Source organism: Ornithodoros turicata, unplaced genomic scaffold (genome assembly GCF_037126465.1).
Source record: "Ornithodoros turicata isolate Travis unplaced genomic scaffold, ASM3712646v1 Chromosome31, whole genome shotgun sequence".
Lineage (NCBI taxonomy): Eukaryota > Metazoa > Arthropoda > Arachnida > Ixodida > Argasidae > Ornithodoros > Ornithodoros turicata.
The window spans coordinates 903,052-924,560 of record NW_026999355.1 but is presented as its reverse complement, the minus strand read 5'-3'; the positions used below and the strand labels follow the sequence as shown (position 1 = coordinate 924,560).

At 47.8% G+C, this 21,509-nt stretch overlaps 1 protein-coding gene across 1 annotated transcript in view; it reads right to left on the bottom strand.

The window, feature by feature from the left end:
• Positions 1-21,509, bottom strand: part of LOC135373721 (metal cation symporter ZIP14-like) — a 97,144-nt gene that overhangs the window by 34,316 nt on the left and 41,319 nt on the right. The window contains exons 3-5 of the mRNA XM_064606800.1: positions 4,135-4,304; positions 2,275-2,400; positions 266-367 (exon numbers count right to left, since the gene is read on the bottom strand). Coding sequence (XP_064462870.1) covers positions 266-367; positions 2,275-2,400; positions 4,135-4,304 — 398 coding nt within the window. The remainder of the gene's footprint in view (positions 1-265; positions 368-2,274; positions 2,401-4,134; positions 4,305-21,509) is intronic.

Here is a 21,509-nt window from a genome sequence, read left to right as displayed (position 1 = left end):
TTCCCATTGAAGTGGGCGGGATCTAAGGGCAGAGTAATTCGTGGCAGCCCCACCCTACTGCTGGTGACGTAAAGTAATCGAGGTCGATTAGTTTTGACGAGGATTGGGCCCCTGCTCGGCTTTTTCAAGGCTAGACCAAGGAAGGTTAGTAGCGTTAGTGTTGGCTACTTATGGCGAGGAGGTTAGTGCCAGAAGTTAACAGTGTGGTGGAAGATGGACATCTTTCAGTGGGAAACAACAAGAAGTCAATCGGATGTTGCGTTACCTGCTCTGAATTCTTCTTGATTGGCTGCCCTGTCTGCCCTATACATCCATTGGTAAGAGGATGACCAAATGAGGTATCGTTATTTTCTGTCGGCTTTTTCATCTGCAAAAAGAACATGAAAAGTTAGACCAAGTGCAAGTAAGCTGTAGTGCGACTAATTTGCTCCAAATTTTGTGACCTGGTTGTGCAGAAGCCCATGTGTTATATGTTTGTGTCCAATAAGCACTAATGCGCTAATAAGCGTTAATGCGCAATCGGATCACCGCTCTATGGCACGTTCCTCGCCATTTATTAGCTTCGCAACTTTGCATTTGCTCCGCCCTCCTCAGCGCAATGCCACCGGCCGTCCAATGGTCATGGTGCGTGTTCCCAGCCTTATCTTACACTGGTGAAACAAAACATCACCACCTAACACTGAACGTAGCAAACCTACAGCGTTCTGTATCATGACTTGTTGCAAAAGGTGTACGCCTCTTTTGGACACTTTATGCAAAATGCAAAGTGTGCAGATTATGCAAATTCTTTCCTAAAATCAATACAAAATGGATTTGTACAATGTTACCTTACATCAGCCACATTCATATCCCAACAGAAAACTGCGTTTAGTATTCTGCTCACTCCAGCTGGCATTAAATTTTGGACGCCGGATCAATGCATGCCTACAGGGCATAGATAAGCTGATAAGTCGAATTGTTTTACGCTGCAATGATTTCCGCTAGATTTGTTGAAAAACAGGCTAAGTGACAAGTGAATTGTATTCAAGTAACGTTGTAGTGGATGGGGCTAATAAACACAGAAAAACAAACACAAGGCCGGTCGCATACTTCTCACTGCTGGTGCCTTTTCTTCAACAGATATCATTCAATTGAATACAAGTTTAGTATTAACACAGGGCTTACAAAGCTCCAAATTCGAAATACTTTTGTGCCAATGCTCTCGTCATTCATTTGTCCCACATGACAGTGAAGTCATATCCCCTAAGCGCGGTACAGCGATCTCTTTCTCATTTGGAAGCGCTTAAGTTTTTTTTTTTTTTTCAACGCGGACATCGCACGTATTTGCGTCATTCTATCAGTGATGGCCAGTAGTTAACTACATGTAGTTAAACTACTAGTTAAACTACCTGATTGTAGTTAAAAAGTAGTTAGCAACTACCTGCAGATATATAGTGGCAACTACTAGTTACACTACTATTTCGAGTAGTTAACTACAGTAGTTAGGTTACTGCATGCGCCAACTACTTCAGATTTTGCCACAAGCTTTACGGCACGATTGTGCTTCCAATTTTTACCTTGAGCTACTTGTTTGATGAGAACGGAGGTGCAGAGCAATTGTGCCGTACATGTGTACTAAATGTTCACTTTTATCACTGCTTGTGATTCATATTTAGGTGTCCAAGAACACTATAGAATGGGATTGGTGTTGATGGACAACGTTAAGTAGTTATAGATGTAGTTAAAATACATTGCAGTAGTTAAAGAAGTAGTTTTAACTACCTCCCCTGAAAAGTAGTTGAACTACTAGTTAAACTACTCTCATCACAAAGTAGTTAGTAGTTATAGTTAAACTACTGTAGAAGTAGTTAGTGGCCATCACTGCATTCTATACCCTTTCCCGGCGCCGATGATCGTAGGCGCGCGGGCTCACTGGGGAACGGCGCGTTAGCTCTCACCCAGCAAGGCGCACCATGTGAGTCGCCTGTTGTGGAGGTCATGGGTGGAGCTAACGCGAACTTGCGAATATGCGACGTGGCTGTGAACACGCCTCTGACCAGCTGCCCTGACTATTCAACAGCCTCCCGCGCAGCGCGGGTGAGGGCGGAGCAAACGCGAACTCGCGATGACACGAAATGGCGAGGAACGAGCCCCTGGTTGTTGCTTGCATGCAGGTTAGTATACAACACAACCTGAAGTAAAAATGAAAAAAAAAAAAAGTCTGGAACAGATCCACATTTCGAACTGCTTCACAGCGGCTGTCAGATGCTTCTATGTGGCCGCTCAGCTTCTTACCTGTTTGTAGTCTGTGATGAACTTCATCACCTTGTCACTGATATAGAAGAGATAGATTCCAGAAAAAATTATCAATGACTTCCAAAGGTAGTCATGTTCACTGTCCTCTCCCACCAAGTTGAAGGCCTGAAAACAGCAGAAATAGTGAAAAAAAAATTGCTTTTGCTTTCTGAACAATAGCACTGTGTGAGTGTCATGCGAATTTATCATGGCAACCGGTCGGCACACCGAACAAGTTTGGCGAAGCGGGTGTCGCGAGTAGAAAACTAAATTTTGCGAATGCAGCCACATGTAATGACGGTTGTCCATAACTTTCACGACTTTTCATAACATATGTCGCAGTTTCTTTTTGTGCGGCGCTTAGTTGTTCACCCAGCACGAGGCTTTTCTAGGACACCTGACTGCCTCAATGGTGTTTCAAGACTTTCCACCGACAGGAGGAACATCGGAGTCAACGGCGATTGAAGGTGGCCGTGTAGCAGCGCCTATACCCATTCAGTGCAATCGCCATTGCCCATATGGCATTCAATGGCCCTTAAAATGCTCTTACGACAAAGGTACAGTTTTGTCCCACACCACACGGCTACCATAGTTCTGCGTCGCTTCCGAAGCACGACGTGTCTAAGCAATTTGTGCCCTGCCACCAAGTTGCTGGCGGCCTCGCCCGGGTCCGAATCCGTAACGTAGGACACGTTGCACACTGATCGGCCTAGGTCGGTCCCCTTTTACATTGTGGACGAGCCATCGGGAAAAATATCGTCTTGGCCCAGCTTTGTCTACTATTATCCTCTTTCCTTGTCAGCGTTCATAATACGGCGAAATAGGATCTCCTTTGGAATTCACTGCGATTACTGCTTTCGTAAGGCCTTTTAGTCAACTTATTTTACGCGATTGCTGTATTAGTAGTGAATATGCCGTGGCAGAACTTGGACCCAGCGGGCCGTGACACGGCCGTGACAGCGTGACAAGACGCCATGGAAACAAAGCCACAGGGCAGCGACGACGACGAGATCTCAAGTGCGAATTCAGGTGGAGGTCAGGTTTAATCGCAGTGCAAATACAGGTGGAGGTTATTTCTGCGCAGCCACCGGCTGTTCGGTGGTTTATCCAGAATCCCAGCACGTGGGGGGGGGGGGGGGGGGGTGCAAAAAATTGGGGGTCATAATTACAGTTACGTGATAACGGCTTTACGTATCATTACCGACATGTCTCTAAAACTGAAACAGCAAGGTGAAAAAGTTCAAAGGTGTCGCCAAACATTTGGGGGAGTGTTGGGAATTTAGGGGAGGGGGGCGGGGGTTCTCACTGAGGATGTTGCTGAAAGAGGCATTCCCACTTATTTCTTTGCTTTCTTACAAGCAATGACAATTTGTCTTGAGTGCGAATTAAGGGGTTTAATCGCAAATCTGCTGTTCACATATAGTCGTAGTCGTGCTGCGTCACGCAGTGACGTATCAACCTCACTCATTTTCTTACAGAATGACGGAAGGGATATCTACGATACTTGAAGGTGCACAGATCGAAGACCTCTGCCGCACCCCATAGGTCAGAATGAATGACTCTTCTTGTGCAACCTGCCGTAATTAGTCAAGGAAAAACGTATCGACGGTGCTTTCACTGCCCCTTTAAAAAAGGAACGTTTGTAAACTGACAAAATATCATGTTTCGTTCAGGAAGTAAGCGAGGTAAGCGCGACCATGTTTACGCTCAGCAAAAGCAGCGTTTGCTCAAGTGTGAGAAATATAAAGGGTGAGCACTTCGCACTGACTGTGCACGTCACGCCAAGAATAATTCAAGGATGGTTTACCGACCCTGGTTGTAAAATTTTCACCCAGAATAGAATAGACATAATGTTGTTACCTGAGGAATGAGGTGGAAGAGTGCACTGCCAAGAAGAGAGCCTACAGCCAGACCCTGGAATACCATCAACAAGGTATGGTACAGAGTGCTGCTCAGGAAGGGTACAATCACAAGTCCTGCCAGGGAGCAGCAGCTGATCACCAGCACCGACAACATGCCGAATCCCCACACTGAAAAGAGAACCAAACACATTGTTCGCAACAATAATGTTCGTCGTTTGTGAACCACTCCAATGAACAACGACAACTACTACACAAAAACAACAACTTTATTACGGGATGATGGCTGAGGAGCTTCATCGTCGGGGGCGATACTCTACCCCATTACTACTACACGAATGACGGTGAGATGAGGTGTTTCACCGCAGCAATTGCGGTACCATATATCTCAGTGCATGTGGGTTGTGGGATAATATGTGCGTCGGATGATGGCAATGAAAAAGATGAAGCATACACACACGCACACGCAAATGAGATATCACACACGCGGGTGCGTCGTAACAGATGGGGATAGCACAGTTCGTTCGGTCGGTCACCGGAGATGTAGTGCTGTAAAGATCACATATCCGCATTCATGGCAAAAGTTCGGAGGTCAGAGGAGGTCAAGCAGGCTGGTAGACGTCAAGAATAGACGAATGAGTACAGGCATTGACGGTGCCGCACAGGGTTAGAACAAGGACCCAAGATTGCGGCAAGGCTGAGCGGCTTGTTGTTTATACTGGGGTCATTCTACGCGAAATGATCCAATTAACGAGTGCGCTCGACCTACCACCATTCGAGCCGAAAAAAATCGTGGCACCTCCAAGGGATGTATAATGTCATATGGCAAAATATTTATGCTCTAGTAGTAACCGTTGTCGCGGCAGCCATTAAAGGGGGAGTTCCTTGTAGAAACCACCAATCACCCGAAAGTTAGTAGCGACGCTCCGGGATCTCCTAGAAACATGGGATTCGTTTTAAATCGTAGAAGGTGATCTCTTTTATAATCGCAGCGAAATTGCCGCCTTTTTACATTCTCCCGTCATTACTTACGGAACTCGTTACGAACGCAATTTTTGTGTACTTTTGCGATTTTTTTACGCCAGCTTTTTCGCTGGTAGCCCTCGTGATGCTGTTCATGCAAAAACAATCGCCTGGACTGAGGGTGTAGTTGGTAATGTAATAAAAATTGGTAAAGTAGTGATTTTTAGCTAAATCTTCAATGTTCGGAGGCGTAATTCGGAATGAGGAGGTCGGTTTGGAACAATAATGTTTCCGTCATTGTATGCGACGGACCTTCCCATACAAGATATAAAAAAATCTCGAGTGTATCTCTTGATAAGCGCGGGAAACAATTTTTTTGCCGACGGATACATCGCCACGTCTCCGCGAGGAAATCTGCGCTCGCTGACGCGACGCGTCGAGTACAAATATTCAGCGTCGCGTTTGTCGATCAGTCTGTGCACGATGGACGAAGCGAGACCATCAAGAAGCTCGTATGATTTCTGCAGTTCCGCCAGGTAGGTTTCTTTTATCCACATCTGAACCAGATTACCTGAAGGCAAGGATAGGAGGGCAACGTATGCGTAGGTTGTGTGGGCTGTTCTATCAAACAAGAGACATGGTGGGTTGAGAGGCAACGACTAGAGCCCTGCACGGGCCGACTTTTCCGGGCCTGACCCGGCCCCTGCCCAGACCTTCATGCTTTTATGAGGCTCGGCTCGGCTCGGCCCGGCCCGGCCCGACCCGATGGCCCAGTGAATAGAGCCCGGCCCAGCCCGGTGACTCAGCGCGTAGACCCCAGGCTAGTATTTCCAGCTGTGACGTACGCGTTTGTAGCGCTTATCACACAAATTTATAAGTAAATGTATAAAGAAGACACGGCCACAAACATACAAGAACGGTCGGTTTAACAGCACGAGACCAAGCTAAATCCAGGACGCACGCGGGCTGCTTTGTGTGAGGATGCTGTCGACAAGCTCCTCCCAATTTTTACCCCTCTCACCAAGCTTTGCAAACGTGCTTGTGAAATACGTGAGGAGTCTGGGGAAATGGAAAGTGACTTTGAGAATGTTATAGAGGGTCGAATCATACGCATAATGCAGTGTCCCTTGCTTGCTTTTGCAAATATATGCACAGGAATGACGGAAGCATAGTCCTCCATTGCGTGGGATTAATTGCGTGACACGGTCGAGCCTGACTCTTGGAAACATGTTTGCAGACCGGGCCCGCGTTGTTGGAGTATTCTGTCGGCGCGGCCCGGCCAAGAGCTCACAGCCAATAACAAGGCCGGCCCAGCCCGCGGGCCGGGTCGGGGTCCGGCGCAGGGCGCTAGCAACGACAACGCTAACAAAAAGTGACAGAAAGAAAGATAAGTCTCACCGCAGTAAGTAAGACTTACGCAAATACACGTCAAGAGGAACTGAACTGTTCCATTCGATATGAGACTAGTCTCAGACTAAGACTAGGTGAGTTGATGTGGAAGTCACAGAAACTCGACGGCATATTCGGACGAACGAGACATGCACAGCAAATAAAACAAGGAAACTATCAGGGGCCACCGACATTCAGGTCGGAAGCACGAGCGCGGTGGCCAGCGGAGTGGCCACGTATTTCCGTCGTCAATTTTCTTTTTTTTTTTCTCACGCTTATCAAAAAATACCCTCGAAATTTTTTTATATTTTGTATTGTAAGGTCCGTCGCATAAAATGACGCAAACTATATTTTTCCAAACCGACCTCCTCATTCCGAATTTTGCCTCCGAACATTGAAGATTTAGCTAAAAATTGCTGCTTTACCAATTTTTAATAATTATCAACTACACCCTCAGTTCTGACGATTTTTTTTTTTTTTTTTTTTGCATGAGCAGCATCACGAGAGCTATCAGCGAAAAAATATTCAAGAAAATTGAGCTGACCCATCAGGCGAAAAAAAATCGCAAATCTAGGCGAAAATTGTGTTCATGACGGGTTCCGCAGGCAATGACGGGGGAAGGTAAGAAGGCGGGAATTTCGCTGCGATTATAAAATAGACCATCTACTACAATTTAAAACAAACCCCAAGTCTCTAGGAGATCCCGAGGCGTCACTACAAACTTTCGGGCGATTGATGGATTTTAGAAGGAACTCACTCTTCCTCACTCACTCACTAGAACATAAATATTTTGTCATGCCTGACATTATAGATACCGAGGAGGTGCCACAATTTTTTTCGGCTCGAATTGTGGTAGGTCGAGCACACTTATTGGATCCTTCGCGTGGAATGACCCACGGTCCACGGGTCAGTTGGGACTGGAATATTGCTCTTTCCGAACTGTATATAGGGCAGTCGATGAGGACGTGTTGGATGATTGCCGCCATGCTGCAGTTGGAACACAAGCCGGTTGAAGAACTGCGGGGTGAAAGCCACATTGAGGCGAAGTCGATGCAGAAGGGAGGAGAGGCCGCGGGGCAAACGGCCTCGGAGGGAAAATGACAAAGTTGGACCTATTACGTACAACAAGGACCTATCTGTAATGTCCCGGCGGCATGCCCTCCTGTGCCCTCATTCGTCAGGCGGAGCTTCCGCCGCGACGTCGGCGTACCCCTTAACTTTCCACCTGTAAATAAATAACTCCCCCCCCCCTCTTTTCCTTACTTCCTGCACATTTGTTGTCTGCCTCTATTTTTTTTTTCAACTACCTATTTAATTTAGCGGTCACCCGAACACATTTCTTTCAGCGTACATATATATATGAGGGGTGTTCAAGTCAAACCGGGACTTTCTGTCTCCTGCGTGTACAAATGGCTCGCGCTACTTCTTTTTCGCCATTTTCACACGCGACAGGCCTCCGCGTTCACCACGTGGTGGTCCAAAGTTTGTGCAAAACAGAAGACACGTGCTGGACAAGATGGCCGACAACGAGGTGAGCGCACACATCGAACAGCGAATTGTCATGAAGTTTCCCGTGAATGAAGGGGGGAAATCATCTGAAATTCACAGAAGACTTCAGGCTCAGTATGGCCACGATACACTTAGCCGCAGCAAAGCGTTTGAGCGGTCCAAGCGGTTCCGAGACGGCCGTACATCAGTACAGGACGATCCCGGCCGAGGCGGCTCAGAGCCCAGTGTCAGAGTTCCTGAGAATATCCAACTTGTAGAGCGCATGATCCTCAAGGGCCGACGGATAACATGTCTCGAACTGGCTCGAAAGACGAACCTTTCTGTGGGAACGTTGAACACTATCATTCATGAACACCTCCAGTTTCAGAAAGTTAGTGCCCGTTGGGTCCCGAGGCAGCTCTCCGTGTTTTGACCGGCAGAGAAGACTGGAAATCTCCCAAGAGCTAAGGTACGGTTTCGACACTGAAGGGCAGCCGTTCCTTGATCGGACCATCACGTGCGATTAAACGTAGGTGCATCATTTCACTCCTGAGTCTAAACGCGCATCAAAACAGTGGAAGCATCCGGGCTCGCCAGCTCCCAAGAAGTTCCTAAGCACCCCGTCTGCGGGTAAGGTCATGGCCACGGTTTTCTGGGACAAGGCTGGCGTTGTTCATGTTGATTTTCTGCGCAGTGGTACTGCTATCAATAGTGCATATTACTGCCAGGTTCTCAAGTTTGTGCATAAGGCGCTGAAGCAAAAGCGGCCGAGCCTCATCACCAAAGGAGTCCTCCTCCTACAGGACAATCCACGCCCGCATACCGCGCATCTCACGACACGCACCTTACAGGACTCGGCTGGGAGTTGTTGCCACATCCCCCTTACAGTCCAGACCTCGCCCACAGCGATTTCCATTTCTTCGGGCCACTGAAGGCGTTCCTTGAGGGCCGCCACTTCAGCTGCGACGACGAGGTCAAGAATGCGGCCCGATCATGGCTGCTACGCGCCGGTAACGATTTCTACGCTGCTGGCATCCAAGCCCTCGTGAAACGCTGGCACAAGTGCATTAGTGCCAGCTGGAGATTACGTTGAAAAATAAAACTAATTTCTCGCCTGTAAGTTCGTTTTACTTTTGCGAAAAATTAAAAGTCCCAGTTTGACTTGAGCACCCCTTGTATATATACGCTGAAATGTGTTCGGGTGACCGCGAAATTAAATAGGTAGTATATATATATATATATATATATATATATATATATGTGACATATGAAAGAAGACGCACTGAGCGGGCGCGCGCATGGACGCTAATTGGAAGCAACTCCATCGGGAACGGACGTACTCTGTTCGTCGTCACACTAGTCGACAGGATAGTTACCTATTATGCCTCCAAAAGCTCAGCCACCTCTGCCGCATTTGGCTATCATCAAGTATACTGGAGCACATGAAGACGTTCCAGTCGGGAAATGGCTGCGACTTTTCGAAACTAAGGCTGATGCCTTGGACTGGACGGACAACGACAAGCTGAAGTCCCTCTGCGATTATTTGGAAGGGGAAGCTTTCCGCTGGTACCTCAGTGAGATATTCGAAGTTTGTGAAACATGGGAGGAAGTCAAGCAGTCTATGACTATCCGTTTCGGCGTTGCGGTCTTGGACCCGTTCCGGTCATTTATCCACTGCAGACAGAGGCGGGAGGAATCTGTCAGGGAATATTACGAGGAAAAGAGACGATTCGGGGAGTCAGCCGGGTTAAAAGCTCCTCACATGATCGCCGGCCTCACTGACGGTTTGCTCCCCGAACTCGAGCGTCGTCTCGTTGGGACGGAGCCTAAGTCACCGCTGGAATGGTTGGATAACGTCCAGAAACTTGAACGTGCTTCAACAAGGACGTCGCCTCCGACGTTCAGTGGATCACGGGACGGTAATCGCGGTAATGGTCGCCCACAAGCCCACCCCATCGCTGGCGATGCGCTTCCTAACCGAGCGGCGACTTCGCGACACGTTCTTCCCAGGACCGAGTGCCGACACTGTGCCAACATCGGTCTCAATGGGCAGCTCCATTGGCAAAATGTGTGCCCATACCGACCGAATGTTTCCACCATTACTGAGGACCAGGGAAACGAGGAAGGCGACCCAAGGTCATTTACTTCGACGCATTCGTAAATGACCATCAAGTACGCGCGTTCCTTGATACGGGGGCAACGATCACCTGCATCAACGAACACGTCTACAAGGAACTCCAACTCCAATTGATTAAGAATTCACGTATCTCCATTCATCAAGTAACAACACCGTCGCAAACCTTGGGTCGCGTCATTATTCACCTCCGAATTGGCAATGTCATACGGGAAGTGGAGGTACATGTGCTCCGTGGCATGAAAACTGAACTACTTCTCGGTTTGGACAACGCCTCACATTTCGGACTATCATTGGATTTGCCTACGCTCACACTTTCGCAAGGGGAGACCCCTCTGAATCCAAGCTCACACTCACACTCCTCTCATCGCTCATTGGATAAGCCCGCTCTCAATCAACCTCCTTCGGTACTTCCGCCATCGGATCACCCTGACTATTCTCATTTGACATCAACTCAGCACAAGCCTCTGGAGCAGCTCATCGGAAAACATTTGCCAATGTTTTCCCAGTCACAAACGGACATAGGCACCATTACCATTGAGCAGCACAGTGTCTCGCTGTCTAACCATCTGCCGATCCGTAGGACCCCATATAGGACATCACAAGCGGATAAAGCAGAGATTGAAAAGCAAGTCGAGTCGCTACTGCGGCAGGGCCTTATCAGACCGTCGTTCTCACCCTATGCATCCCCAGTTATCATGGCTGAGAAGAAGGGCGAAGGGAGAACGAGGATGTGTATAGATTACAGAAAGCTCAACGCCGTCACAGTGCCCGATTATCAACCCATTCCCCGCATCGACGATGTCCTGGATTCCTTGGGTCCTTCACAATACTTCACTACACTTGACATCACTTCAGGCTATTGGCACGTGCCGATGAACCCCACTGACATCCCCAAAACTGCGTTTGTCACCCATGACGGCCATTATGAATGGTTGGTAATGCCGTTTGGTCTTAAAAACGCGCCGGCCACTTTTCAGAGAGCCATCAAGTCCATCATTGACAAGCATAACCTCCACAACGTCGTTAACTACTTCGATGATATCGTGGTCCATACCGCGACCTTTGAAGAACATCTTCAGCGTCTTCACGCCTTGTTAACTGCATTGGCCACGGAAAATGTCAAGCTTAAACTCAAGAAGTGTCGATTTGCTCGCACCACTATTGACTATCTCGGTCACACGATTTCACACCGGAAGATGTCCCCCAAAGAAGGCAACGTGGAAGCTATCAGAAATTTTCCAGTTCCCCAAACTGCGAAGGATTTACAGCGCTTCCTTGGGACAATCAATGTCTACCGGCAGTACGTCCCACACTTTAGCAACATCTCCGCACCTCTCACTGCCCTTCTGCAAAAGGACGTCAAGTGGGAGTGGTCCGAAGAGTGTGAGCAAGCTTTCACTACACTTAAAGGCTGTCTGCTTAGTGTTCCCGTCCTTCAGATATTTAACCCGGACCGCCCATGTATAGTTTACTGTGATGCTTCTTCCACTGGTCTTGGCGCGGTTCTTAAGCAACCTGACGACAACGGCACGGAACACCCAGTCGCATACCACTCACGTAAACTCTTCAAACATGAACGGAATTATGCAGTCACCGAATTAGAATGCCTAGCCGTTGTCGATGCCGTAGACAAATGGCACTGTTACCTCCACGGGCATCCTTTCACGGTCGTAACGGACCATTCCGCGCTTCAATGGCTCAAGACCATAAAAAACCCAACTGGGCGACTTTTCCGCTGGTCTCTTAAATTATCGATGTATGACGTCACCTTCAGGTACCAAAAAGGCACTGCCAACGTCGAGGCTGATGCCCTATCGCGGATACCGACTGTGCAGTTGTTGACTCTCGAGGAGCTGCAGGAGGATCCGACGGATAGACCTCGTGGACCATACACGCTGCTCAATGGTGTCCCCATGGTAAGGAAACGAGGTATTAGCAAGATCTACGTTCCAGCCTCGCTCCGTAGCAAGATCCTACAGAACGCTCACCAACATTTCGGGCATGTCGGCGTCAACAAGACGGTATCTCTAATCTCCCCACACTATTACTGGCCGAACTTACTATCCGACGTAGCTAACCACGTGAAGCATTGTGATACTTGTCAGAGATGCAAGAAATCGAAAGCGAAGAAATTTGGTTGCCTAGAATCATTACCACCAGCGGATCAGCCGTTTGATGTCCTCGCCATGGACACAATAGGAGGGCTTGCTGGTTATGGTTCTCCCAAAAGATTTATTCACTTACTGGTCGACCACGCCACACGGTATGCGTGGGCATTTCCGCACAAACACGAAAATGCCGACACATACATTTCGTGCCTACGAGAGACGTTCACAGTTGGCAAACCTCGGAAGTTCCTTTCTGACCGTGGAACGGGGTTCACTGCCAATAAGTTCAAGCGTTTCCTGAAGAACAACGGCATACATCAGCTCTTCACATCGTCGCAGCACCCACAATGCAATGGGCTCAATGAACGTGCCAATCAAACAATCATCGCGCGTCTCAAGTGCAAAATCAATGAGAGACCGCGAACGCCATGGCCGGAATTGTTGACGGAGGTCATGGACGAGTACAACCGCACCCCACACGAGGTCACCGGGTTCGCCCCCAGCTACCTGCTTTTTGGATTTCCTTCATACCAGCCACCTCTGTCTCAGCCATTGGTGCCGTTAGAAGAGGCACGACGGAAAGCCGTCTCGAATTCCTTGGCCTACCACAACAAAAACAAGGTGCTGTATGACAAGAGGTTCATTCCTACTGAGTTCAGCCCTGGTGATCATGTTCTCTATGAGACGCCTTGGCAGGCCAACAGAGGGAAACTTGCGCCAGTCATGGAGGGTCCATACACAATCATACGCAAAGTTTCACCGGTGAACTACGAAATCGACCGTCCTGTGCAGCCTCTCGGAGGAGCTACGGACATTGTGAACATTTGTAAACTGCGCCGCTACCATCCACCCATGTGTGCTAACCTTGGAGGGGGGGGAGTGTGACATATGAAAGAAGACGCACTGAGCGGGCGCGCGCATGGACGCTAATTGGAAGCAACTCCATCGGGAACGGACGTTCTCTGTTCGTCGTCACATATATATATATATATATATATATATATATATATATATATATTACTTACTTTAATGGCTGTTTCTCCTGCATTATAATATAATGCAGGAAAAACAGCCATTAAAGTAACAAGTAGATGACACTAGACGCGTTTGAAATTCAAAATTACATATTAAGGTGGCTTCTATGGCTGCACGCAGAGAAACAAATACTCATGGAACGATGCGACAGCACCAGAGGACACGTGTTTCGCCGTGTTTGCGGCTCATCAGCTCTGGGTAGCTGCGCATCGTTCTGAATTGGCAAACCAGGGGTCGCCCAGCGAGCGATCTACACCTGGGACGGTGACTGAGCATGTGGTGACGCCGACGACGAAGCCGGACAGCTGGCACAGCACGCATCGCGCCTCAGCGCGAGGCCGTGCAGAATAAATCATTCCTTCGTTTTTGGGCTCGCTGGCCGGACGTGTCTCTTTTATCTCTAGCTGGGATAGTTTCCCACATTTGGTGACCCGAACTATGAACATCAAGTTCGATGTAATTCGGCCCTTTTCCCATCCCAAATTTCGCAACCTTCCCGCATGTCCAGCACTGATGGCACGCTGCCGCGCAGCTTGGAAGCCGGTCTACTACTACCTATCCGACCGGTGGTAGCTCCGTGGCACGTCGGTACCCTCAACCTCAACTGTCCAGACCCGCTGCCACGACTCTCATCCGTGCCTTGCATTCAGCATCATCTGCTCATTCCCGAATGACTTCCTGAGCTCGACAAGCGGACTGCTGCATAGCGGCCTCTCTCCCACAAAGCACTACCAACCGGTACACACGCGCATCACAGCTTCATTACTCTTCGCTACAGCCCGATGTTCACCGCACCCCGGCGCTCCTGCACTGTCGGCCGCGACACCCGAGCTTCGCGCTCACCTGCCGGTCGCAGCAGCCGACGCCACGGCACGCTTCTTCAGTCGGCGTCTCAGCGTCTCTCAACGGCTCCCACAACCTCACCCTCTCCTCCTCTGGGACTCTGAGCTTCGGCTCCCGTGCCGGTAGCGGCACCCCAGGACCTCCACTTCCCCAGCGCCTCACTCTTTTCCTCGCTCTTCTCGGGCTACCGGATCTGATTACTCATCAGCTGTGATGCTTCGCCACCGTCTGCAGTGCCGTCATCCTGTTCCACCGTGCATGCTAACCACGGTCGCCCTCGCTGCCCTCCTCCAGTGAAGTCGCGGACATCATCTGCTTTATCGCCGCTCCGCGTCTGAGGGGGGGAGTGATGTAGCGGCCGGTGGACAACGACGAAGATGGCCACGCGCCTGGAGCACCTGCCTCAGTTCCACCGGCGCGGCCATGGAGATAGGCCACCGTCATCGCCTCTCCGTGGCATACCATCATCGCCGGTCGGGACTCATGTAGAGGAACTCCACCTCCTCTACATTTGGTGACCCGTACCGTCAGCACACTGGGATGGGGGGCACCTGTGGTGACTGCCGACGACGAAGCCGGTCAGCTCGCGCTACAGCTTGAATAAATCTGGAGCACACCCAACTCCGTAGTCACCAGTCGTTTTCTTAGTTATTCATTATTATTATTATTATTATTGTCTTGAGCCAGTACGCTCGTTCTTTCTTTCTCTCTCTCTGTATACTCTCCACCCTTCACCCACTTTCCCCTTCCCGCGAACATTTCCTCCTTTCCCTCTATTCCACCTCCTCTCCCTTAGCCGGTATTTTTCACTACGAAAGGTGGCCACCCTACTCTCAACAGTATCTAGCATTTAACAGTTGTCACCCCCGTCACACTAAACTTGCCGTCCCTTACAGCCAAGCACTTCGATACAGGCGCATCTGTTCCAGTGACGATGACATCGTAGAACGTGAAGAAAAACAATGTGCAAGTTTCCGGCGATGCAGAATCAAAAATAACAAAGACGGTTAAGAGAGACTCTTAACCGTCTTTGTTATTTTTGATCCAGTGACGATGACTTGGACAGAAATCTAGCTCAACTTAGGGAAACATTCATCGGTCGTCAATTTACACCTAGCTTAGTTGACGACGCACTAAACAAAGCCCGCAGAGCAGATCGCAAAGCTCTGTTCCAAAACCACAAACGCATGTTAGATAATGGTTCCGTAAACCTCATCTTAACATTTAGCAGCAATATTCCAAGGTTTAACAGTATACTAAACCGCCACCATAGTATCCTTCTCCAATCGGAGCGCATGGGACAAATTTTCCCTCAGCCAACGCGGGTAACCTACAGGCGCGCGCGCAACCTGCACGATAATCTAGTTAGCTCTAAGGTTAGCCAAGCAGCGCATCCAGGAAACGGCTGTCACCCGTGCGACGGTCGCAGGTGTCAAATATGCAAATTAATGCAAAGCACCCAAGTACTTAAAAGTACTAATTCCAATTTTTCTGTCAAAAGTAATGGTGACTTCGACTGTAATTCATCTAACGTCGTTTATGTCATTCAGTGCGGCATGTGCCAAGCACAATACGTATAGGTCAGACTAAAACATCATTTCGGATCAGGTTCAAGAACCACCGATCTGACGTTACAAAAAAGCCAAACCTCCCGGTCTCTCGCCATTTCAAACAACCAGGTCATTCACTAAATAATGTGTCACTTTTTATTCTCCAGTCAAATTTTAGCTCAGACGGTGCAAGGAACAACGCGAACCTTATCTCATTTACAAATTCCAATCAACCATTAACGAAGATCTGCGAGCACTTTCAACGGAAAGAAATCTGGCCGCCTAGATGAGCTACACTTTTCGTTTCTTTTCTGCCTTTCTTTATTTTATTTTATTTATTTATTTTTTTTAGCAAAGTTTGAAGCAGCGCTCACCCTGCCCCGGAATTTTCCCCAAAGCGGACAGTGACCTACGGCGAATGACTTGACCTTCTGGAATCTTCCCAAATCTGACTCACGGACAAACGCCTGTGGCGTGCCCGTACCGATTATGACGTCATGTACGAAACCTATTTAAGTAAGGTGTAACCAGCTACACATCTTTTGTCCTGACGAAGACAGTGCCACTGTCGAAACGTCGACCTCTTGCCCATTTTACTTTTTAACGTCTCCCTATGTGTTTGTAACTTCCCTAAAATCTGTTTCCGCGTCTTTTTTTGAACTTCTGTAAAACTTCGTGGCCGTTTGATAATCCTCTTACCTCAACCTATACAACCTATATAACCTGTTTGTAAGTCAAACGTCGCCATGCCAGTACTGAACAGCTGTTTCGGCCTTCTTGGGCCTCATCAGCAGTACGCAGGCAGGCAACGTTTGAGCAGATGGTGTCAAAAGGTCACTTAACACGTGATTCCTCCAGTCATAGTGAGAATTTTTTTTTTTGATTGCCTGTTAGTGCCGCGAAGCAACTGTGGCTATGAGCGACGTACAGATGTGGACAGACGGAGAGAGGACAGCAGAAAGGAGTGGGGGACAGGGACGTTAGTATGCGTCCTGGGCCGACTTCATGGGCCCAAGTGCCTGAAAGCCCAGTGCAATATATACACAAACATACCTATCTTCTACCGATGACGTATTTATTAGCTCTAAAACTGAATAACATTATTATTATTATTATTATTATTATTATTATTATTATTCTTTCTTTATCTTTGTTGGAAAGCCACCCGGCACACAGTAGACATATTGTGGGTATAAGATATCCATATCTGGAACTAATTACGGCAATCAGCTGGTATCTCGTATTCTTCCCACGGTTTTGAATACATACTATATTGGAGGTGTAAACGTAAATGATCTTTCGGTAACCGCATTACGGACGTTATTTGTTGAGAATTATCTGGCTAGATAGTTTATTTAGTTTGTATGTAGTTAGTATTGTTAATTATTTCGTATCAAAATTGTCATAGCCTAAGTTCATGAAATCCTTATCACTTTTGCTTTGTACCTTATGATATCTGTCGGCACTCGAGAGTAACCCTTTGAGGTACGTGCCTTTGTCATGTGGCTATATTGTCGCTTTTTTAACCATCTTCCCCTTACAAATATGTCTTCCATTTATTTGTTGTTGTTTTTTTGTTGTTTTTTCTTGTCAGATCTGAAAGAAATCGTTTGATATGAGTAGACTTAGAAGTATCAATGTTCCGAATATTATGTGGCTGTTAGACATTTAGTATTACAAATATTCTGAATTTTGAATTACTTTCAGTCAAGATTTAGATGCATAAATATTCAGAATTTCAAAATGAATTAGTTTCAATCTCAATTAACGTATCAGCCTGTCTCAATCAACAAACGGGAAGCTACGTCCAAGACGCCGTTAAATCCTCCCTATTCCAACGTGTCAATACATCCATACTGTGCCGTTTCATCCAACGACCATCACATCCGACGTGCCGTTACGTCCATCGGAGGATGGACTGGCAACTTGGACGTAATAACTCGTTGATTGTAGTGGCCCGATACCTCCCGCGCGGACACTTCCTCCGCGCCTAATATTTGCAAACATGTCGTCCCATCCTTTCTGCATTGCGCCAGTTGTTGAGCTTTCCGCCAAAGGATAAGTGTCTCGATTTCCCCGATAAATTCAGGATGATGTAACATCCGACTGGTGGTGTCAAAACACCGATCCACACGACACACATCAGCAGACGACGTCGTGTGCATCAATGGCCCTTTCCACGTTCTCCTCTCCCTATACCGTAGCTCTCACTGAAGTAAACAGAGTTGATCACTAGCAATCACTTGCACAGTCAGCCTCACGTGGTCTTCTTGTGCAAAGAGCAATGTGACTAGCCTCCAAAATCTCCGATGTGGAGATACGGCCTTTCTCGCAAGAATTCGCCTATTACCGCAGCCGGACGAAGAAGCGACAGTCTTATCGTTCGCGTTTCCCGGAACCTCTATCTTCGGGTCCTTCAGATTATTTATTCGATGTACTATGTAAGTGCTGCCGCTCACTTGTGGAAGTTTGTTTACCGACCTCCACGCACCGTTCTAAATTGTTCCGAATGACGAAATTATGGTGTTTCTTTTAACTTCGGAGGCCATTTTCAAACGGGAATTTCCTGGGTGTGCCAGGGAAATTATGTCACCAGTAGTGCGCACTACAGAGCACATCGAACGTGATCTATGATTCGCATCTCTGACTAGGGTTGCCACCAGGCCGGTATTATACCGGCACAGCCGGTTATTTGCTCGCTCTGCCGGTTGCCGGTAGGAAGATGATACCGGCAGCCTTTTGCCGGTATTTGTGGCTCAACACCTTTCATAGGGGCTTTTACAGGGTTTTCCTTTCCACTACAGCTTGAATAAATCTGGAGCACCGACCCAACTCCGTAGTCACCAGTCGTTTTCTTAGTTATTCATTATTATTATCATTGTTGTCTTGAGCGAGTACGCTGGTTCCTTCTTTCTCTCTCTCTATGTATACTCTCCACCACTCACCCACATTGCCATTCCCGCGAACATTTCCTCCTTTCCCTCTATTCCACCTCCTCTCCCTCAGCCGGTATTTTTCACTACGAAAGGTGGCAACCCTATCTCTGACAGAGTTTCCGTGCGTCGTCCTAGTGCACCCCCCACCCCCCTACGTCTCTTCTACCAGCGCATGGGTCACGGCTTACCCTAGGCATGAGGTTGAACTATTAGAAAATCCAGTGTTCATTCCCAGTGCATACACTTGACAAGCAGGCGTGTAGGGAAACATTATCATGAATAGTGCATCTATAGAAAATATCCACCTAACTATATGTTTCGTTGATAAGCCCCAAGCGAACAGACTGAACATTTTCACTTTTTTTTTTCACGAAGTCTCGTTCATTTGCCAACTGATTGTTTCCCAAATCACCTATCTTTAAAGCAACAAAACAAAAGGCATCTACGACGCTGAGCATCTTTTCACAGTACAGTATACGTCAGGTGGCACCCTCACTGCATGTATAAGAGATAGCATGAGCGTGCAATATGGCGTGCAACGTGATGATGACCTTCTCGACGGTATTTTACCTCATGTTACTTTTACAGCGACAGCTGTTAAGGGCATACGGGTCAATCTTGTCCCATATGTCGCATTGCCGAAACACAGAAGAGAAGAAACGATGAGAAGATGATGTTAGGGTGTACGCGGGACCTCAACGATGAAAGGGACCAAGCAAGACGTGACTGACGGTAATGCTCATCACACAGGTTTAATCAGAATGAGAACAAGTGTCACGAGACATGGGGCTGGCTCAGCACTCAGCTGATAAAACACATGTGCTGCCCCCCCATGAACGACACATTGTCAATATTATTAACACTCCCCCTCAATGTGCCGCCACCCAGTGTTCTGTGAATTAACGAAGACCTAACTGCTCGGAATGCTGAAGAGTTCTCTTTCCGTTCAGGACCTTCGTCATGATGTCAGCGTGATTATCTGATGTCTTAACATACTCCAGTCGCAATTTTCCTTCTTCAATCTTTTCACGGAGGAAAAAATGACGGAGCTCAATGTGTTTGTTTCGCTCTGATGTCACTTGATCGTGACTGCAGTCGCTCCTGATTATCCACGAACAGAGTATGAGGTTCTTTTACAAATTCGCTTGCTCCCAGCTCTTCAGTAAAGAGTTGTAGCAACAGAACTTCTTTGGCTGCATGACACATTGCGAGGAGTTCTGCCTCTACAGTCGATAAAGCGGTTGACCTCTGCTTCTTGCTGCTCCAGGAGACAGTTGCTCCAGCCATGGTGAACACGTAACCGCTAAAAGATCGTCTGTCCACGCAGTCACTTGCCTTCATGCAATTCCCTGTTCTCTGGAACGTTAATACGTAGTCCTTCGTTTGTTCGACGTAGCGCACAATATGTTTCACGCCATTCCAGTGTTCTTCAGCTGGGTTCTCGTTGAACTGACTCATGTAGGCCGCAGAGAATGCTAAGTCTGGCCTTGTACCCCCGGCGAGGTACAGCAGTCCTCCAACTGCTTGGCGGTATTTATGGGAAAGTGCACTCGTCGCCTGCCCTTCCTTGGATGTTTTCCGGAACCTCATTCCTGGGTCCAGTGGCGATGAAGCCCCTTTTGCGCCTTTCATCCGGAAGGTATTCACGATCTCTTCGTCGTAGGCTGTTTGGTCAAGAGTGAGTCTTCCATCTTCGTGACGTTGAATTCTCGTTGACAGTATGTAGTTTGCCTCACCAAGATCTTTGACTTCGAAGACGTTCCTCGTGCTCTCCTTGATGTCCTTGCACTTCGTGTCGTTCTTTGCAAGAATCAATATGTCGTCCACATATACTCCGACAATAATGCCTTCTTCGATGTTGAAATAGATAAAAGGATCTGCTTTTGATCTGGATAGCCCCTCACTCTTTAAAAATTTGTCCAGTCGAATATTCCACTCTCTTCCTGACTGGCGCAGTCCATATAAACTCCTGTTCAGAAGACAAACGTCGTTCTTCTTCCCTTCATGGAACGGGACAGGTTGTTCCATGTATATGGTTTCCTTCAAAGTACCATTCAAGTAAGCTGCGGTTACATCAACCTAGTGTATATACAGTCCATCCCCATTCGACTGCTAACGCGAGCAATATGAGAATCGACTTCAGTTTTATAACTGGGGGCCATGGGGGCTTTCCATGTACCGTTCCTCTTTAGGTTATCAAGCTCCTCCTGGATGGCGTCCCGCCAGTTCCTTTCATCAGGCATAGACAGAGCTTCTTCGACAGTAGTGGGATCTGGGATAAAGTCACTGCGCTTGACTACACAGCAGTATAGTTCGGTCGCGGCTTGGATGCTAGTCGCTCTGAGCGTCTTGGAATACGGTTCGAATTTGATTGCGGTGTGTCATTATGCGCAAGGCATTGTCGCACTCGAACTGATATTTACCTCCCCCTCGCAAGCTGCTTGCGGTGCTATTAATTCATCATCCTCAAGGTTGTGAAATGCAACTCCGTCGTCGGTATCTGTGTTTTGAGTCGCTGCTGTAGATTTCGCATTGACATGTGCTGGGTGATTTCACGCCAGATCAGGCAGGGTGGTCCCGGTCGACCTCTCCATTTTTTTTCTTTCAAACGTATATTCAAGCCTTGTCCCTAGGAGGCATATTGGCGCTGAAAGTAGTTGAAAATAATTGGTGGTTATTTTTTAATGAATTATCATACAGATGTGGGCATTTCGACCATTGCACTTCCTACGCAGTTTGACGCCACATATCTTCATAACTGTTTGACATATTCAGCTGAATTTTTTTCCACATATTACCTGGGGTGGGTAGCATTGCATCCTAAGTTCTGAGGATACTAAAGTTTGCCTTTAAGGAGATAAAAAATCGCAAATTTGCCTCATTTGTAAAATACGGTACCTTTTGGGAACCTCGCAACTCGTCCCCCA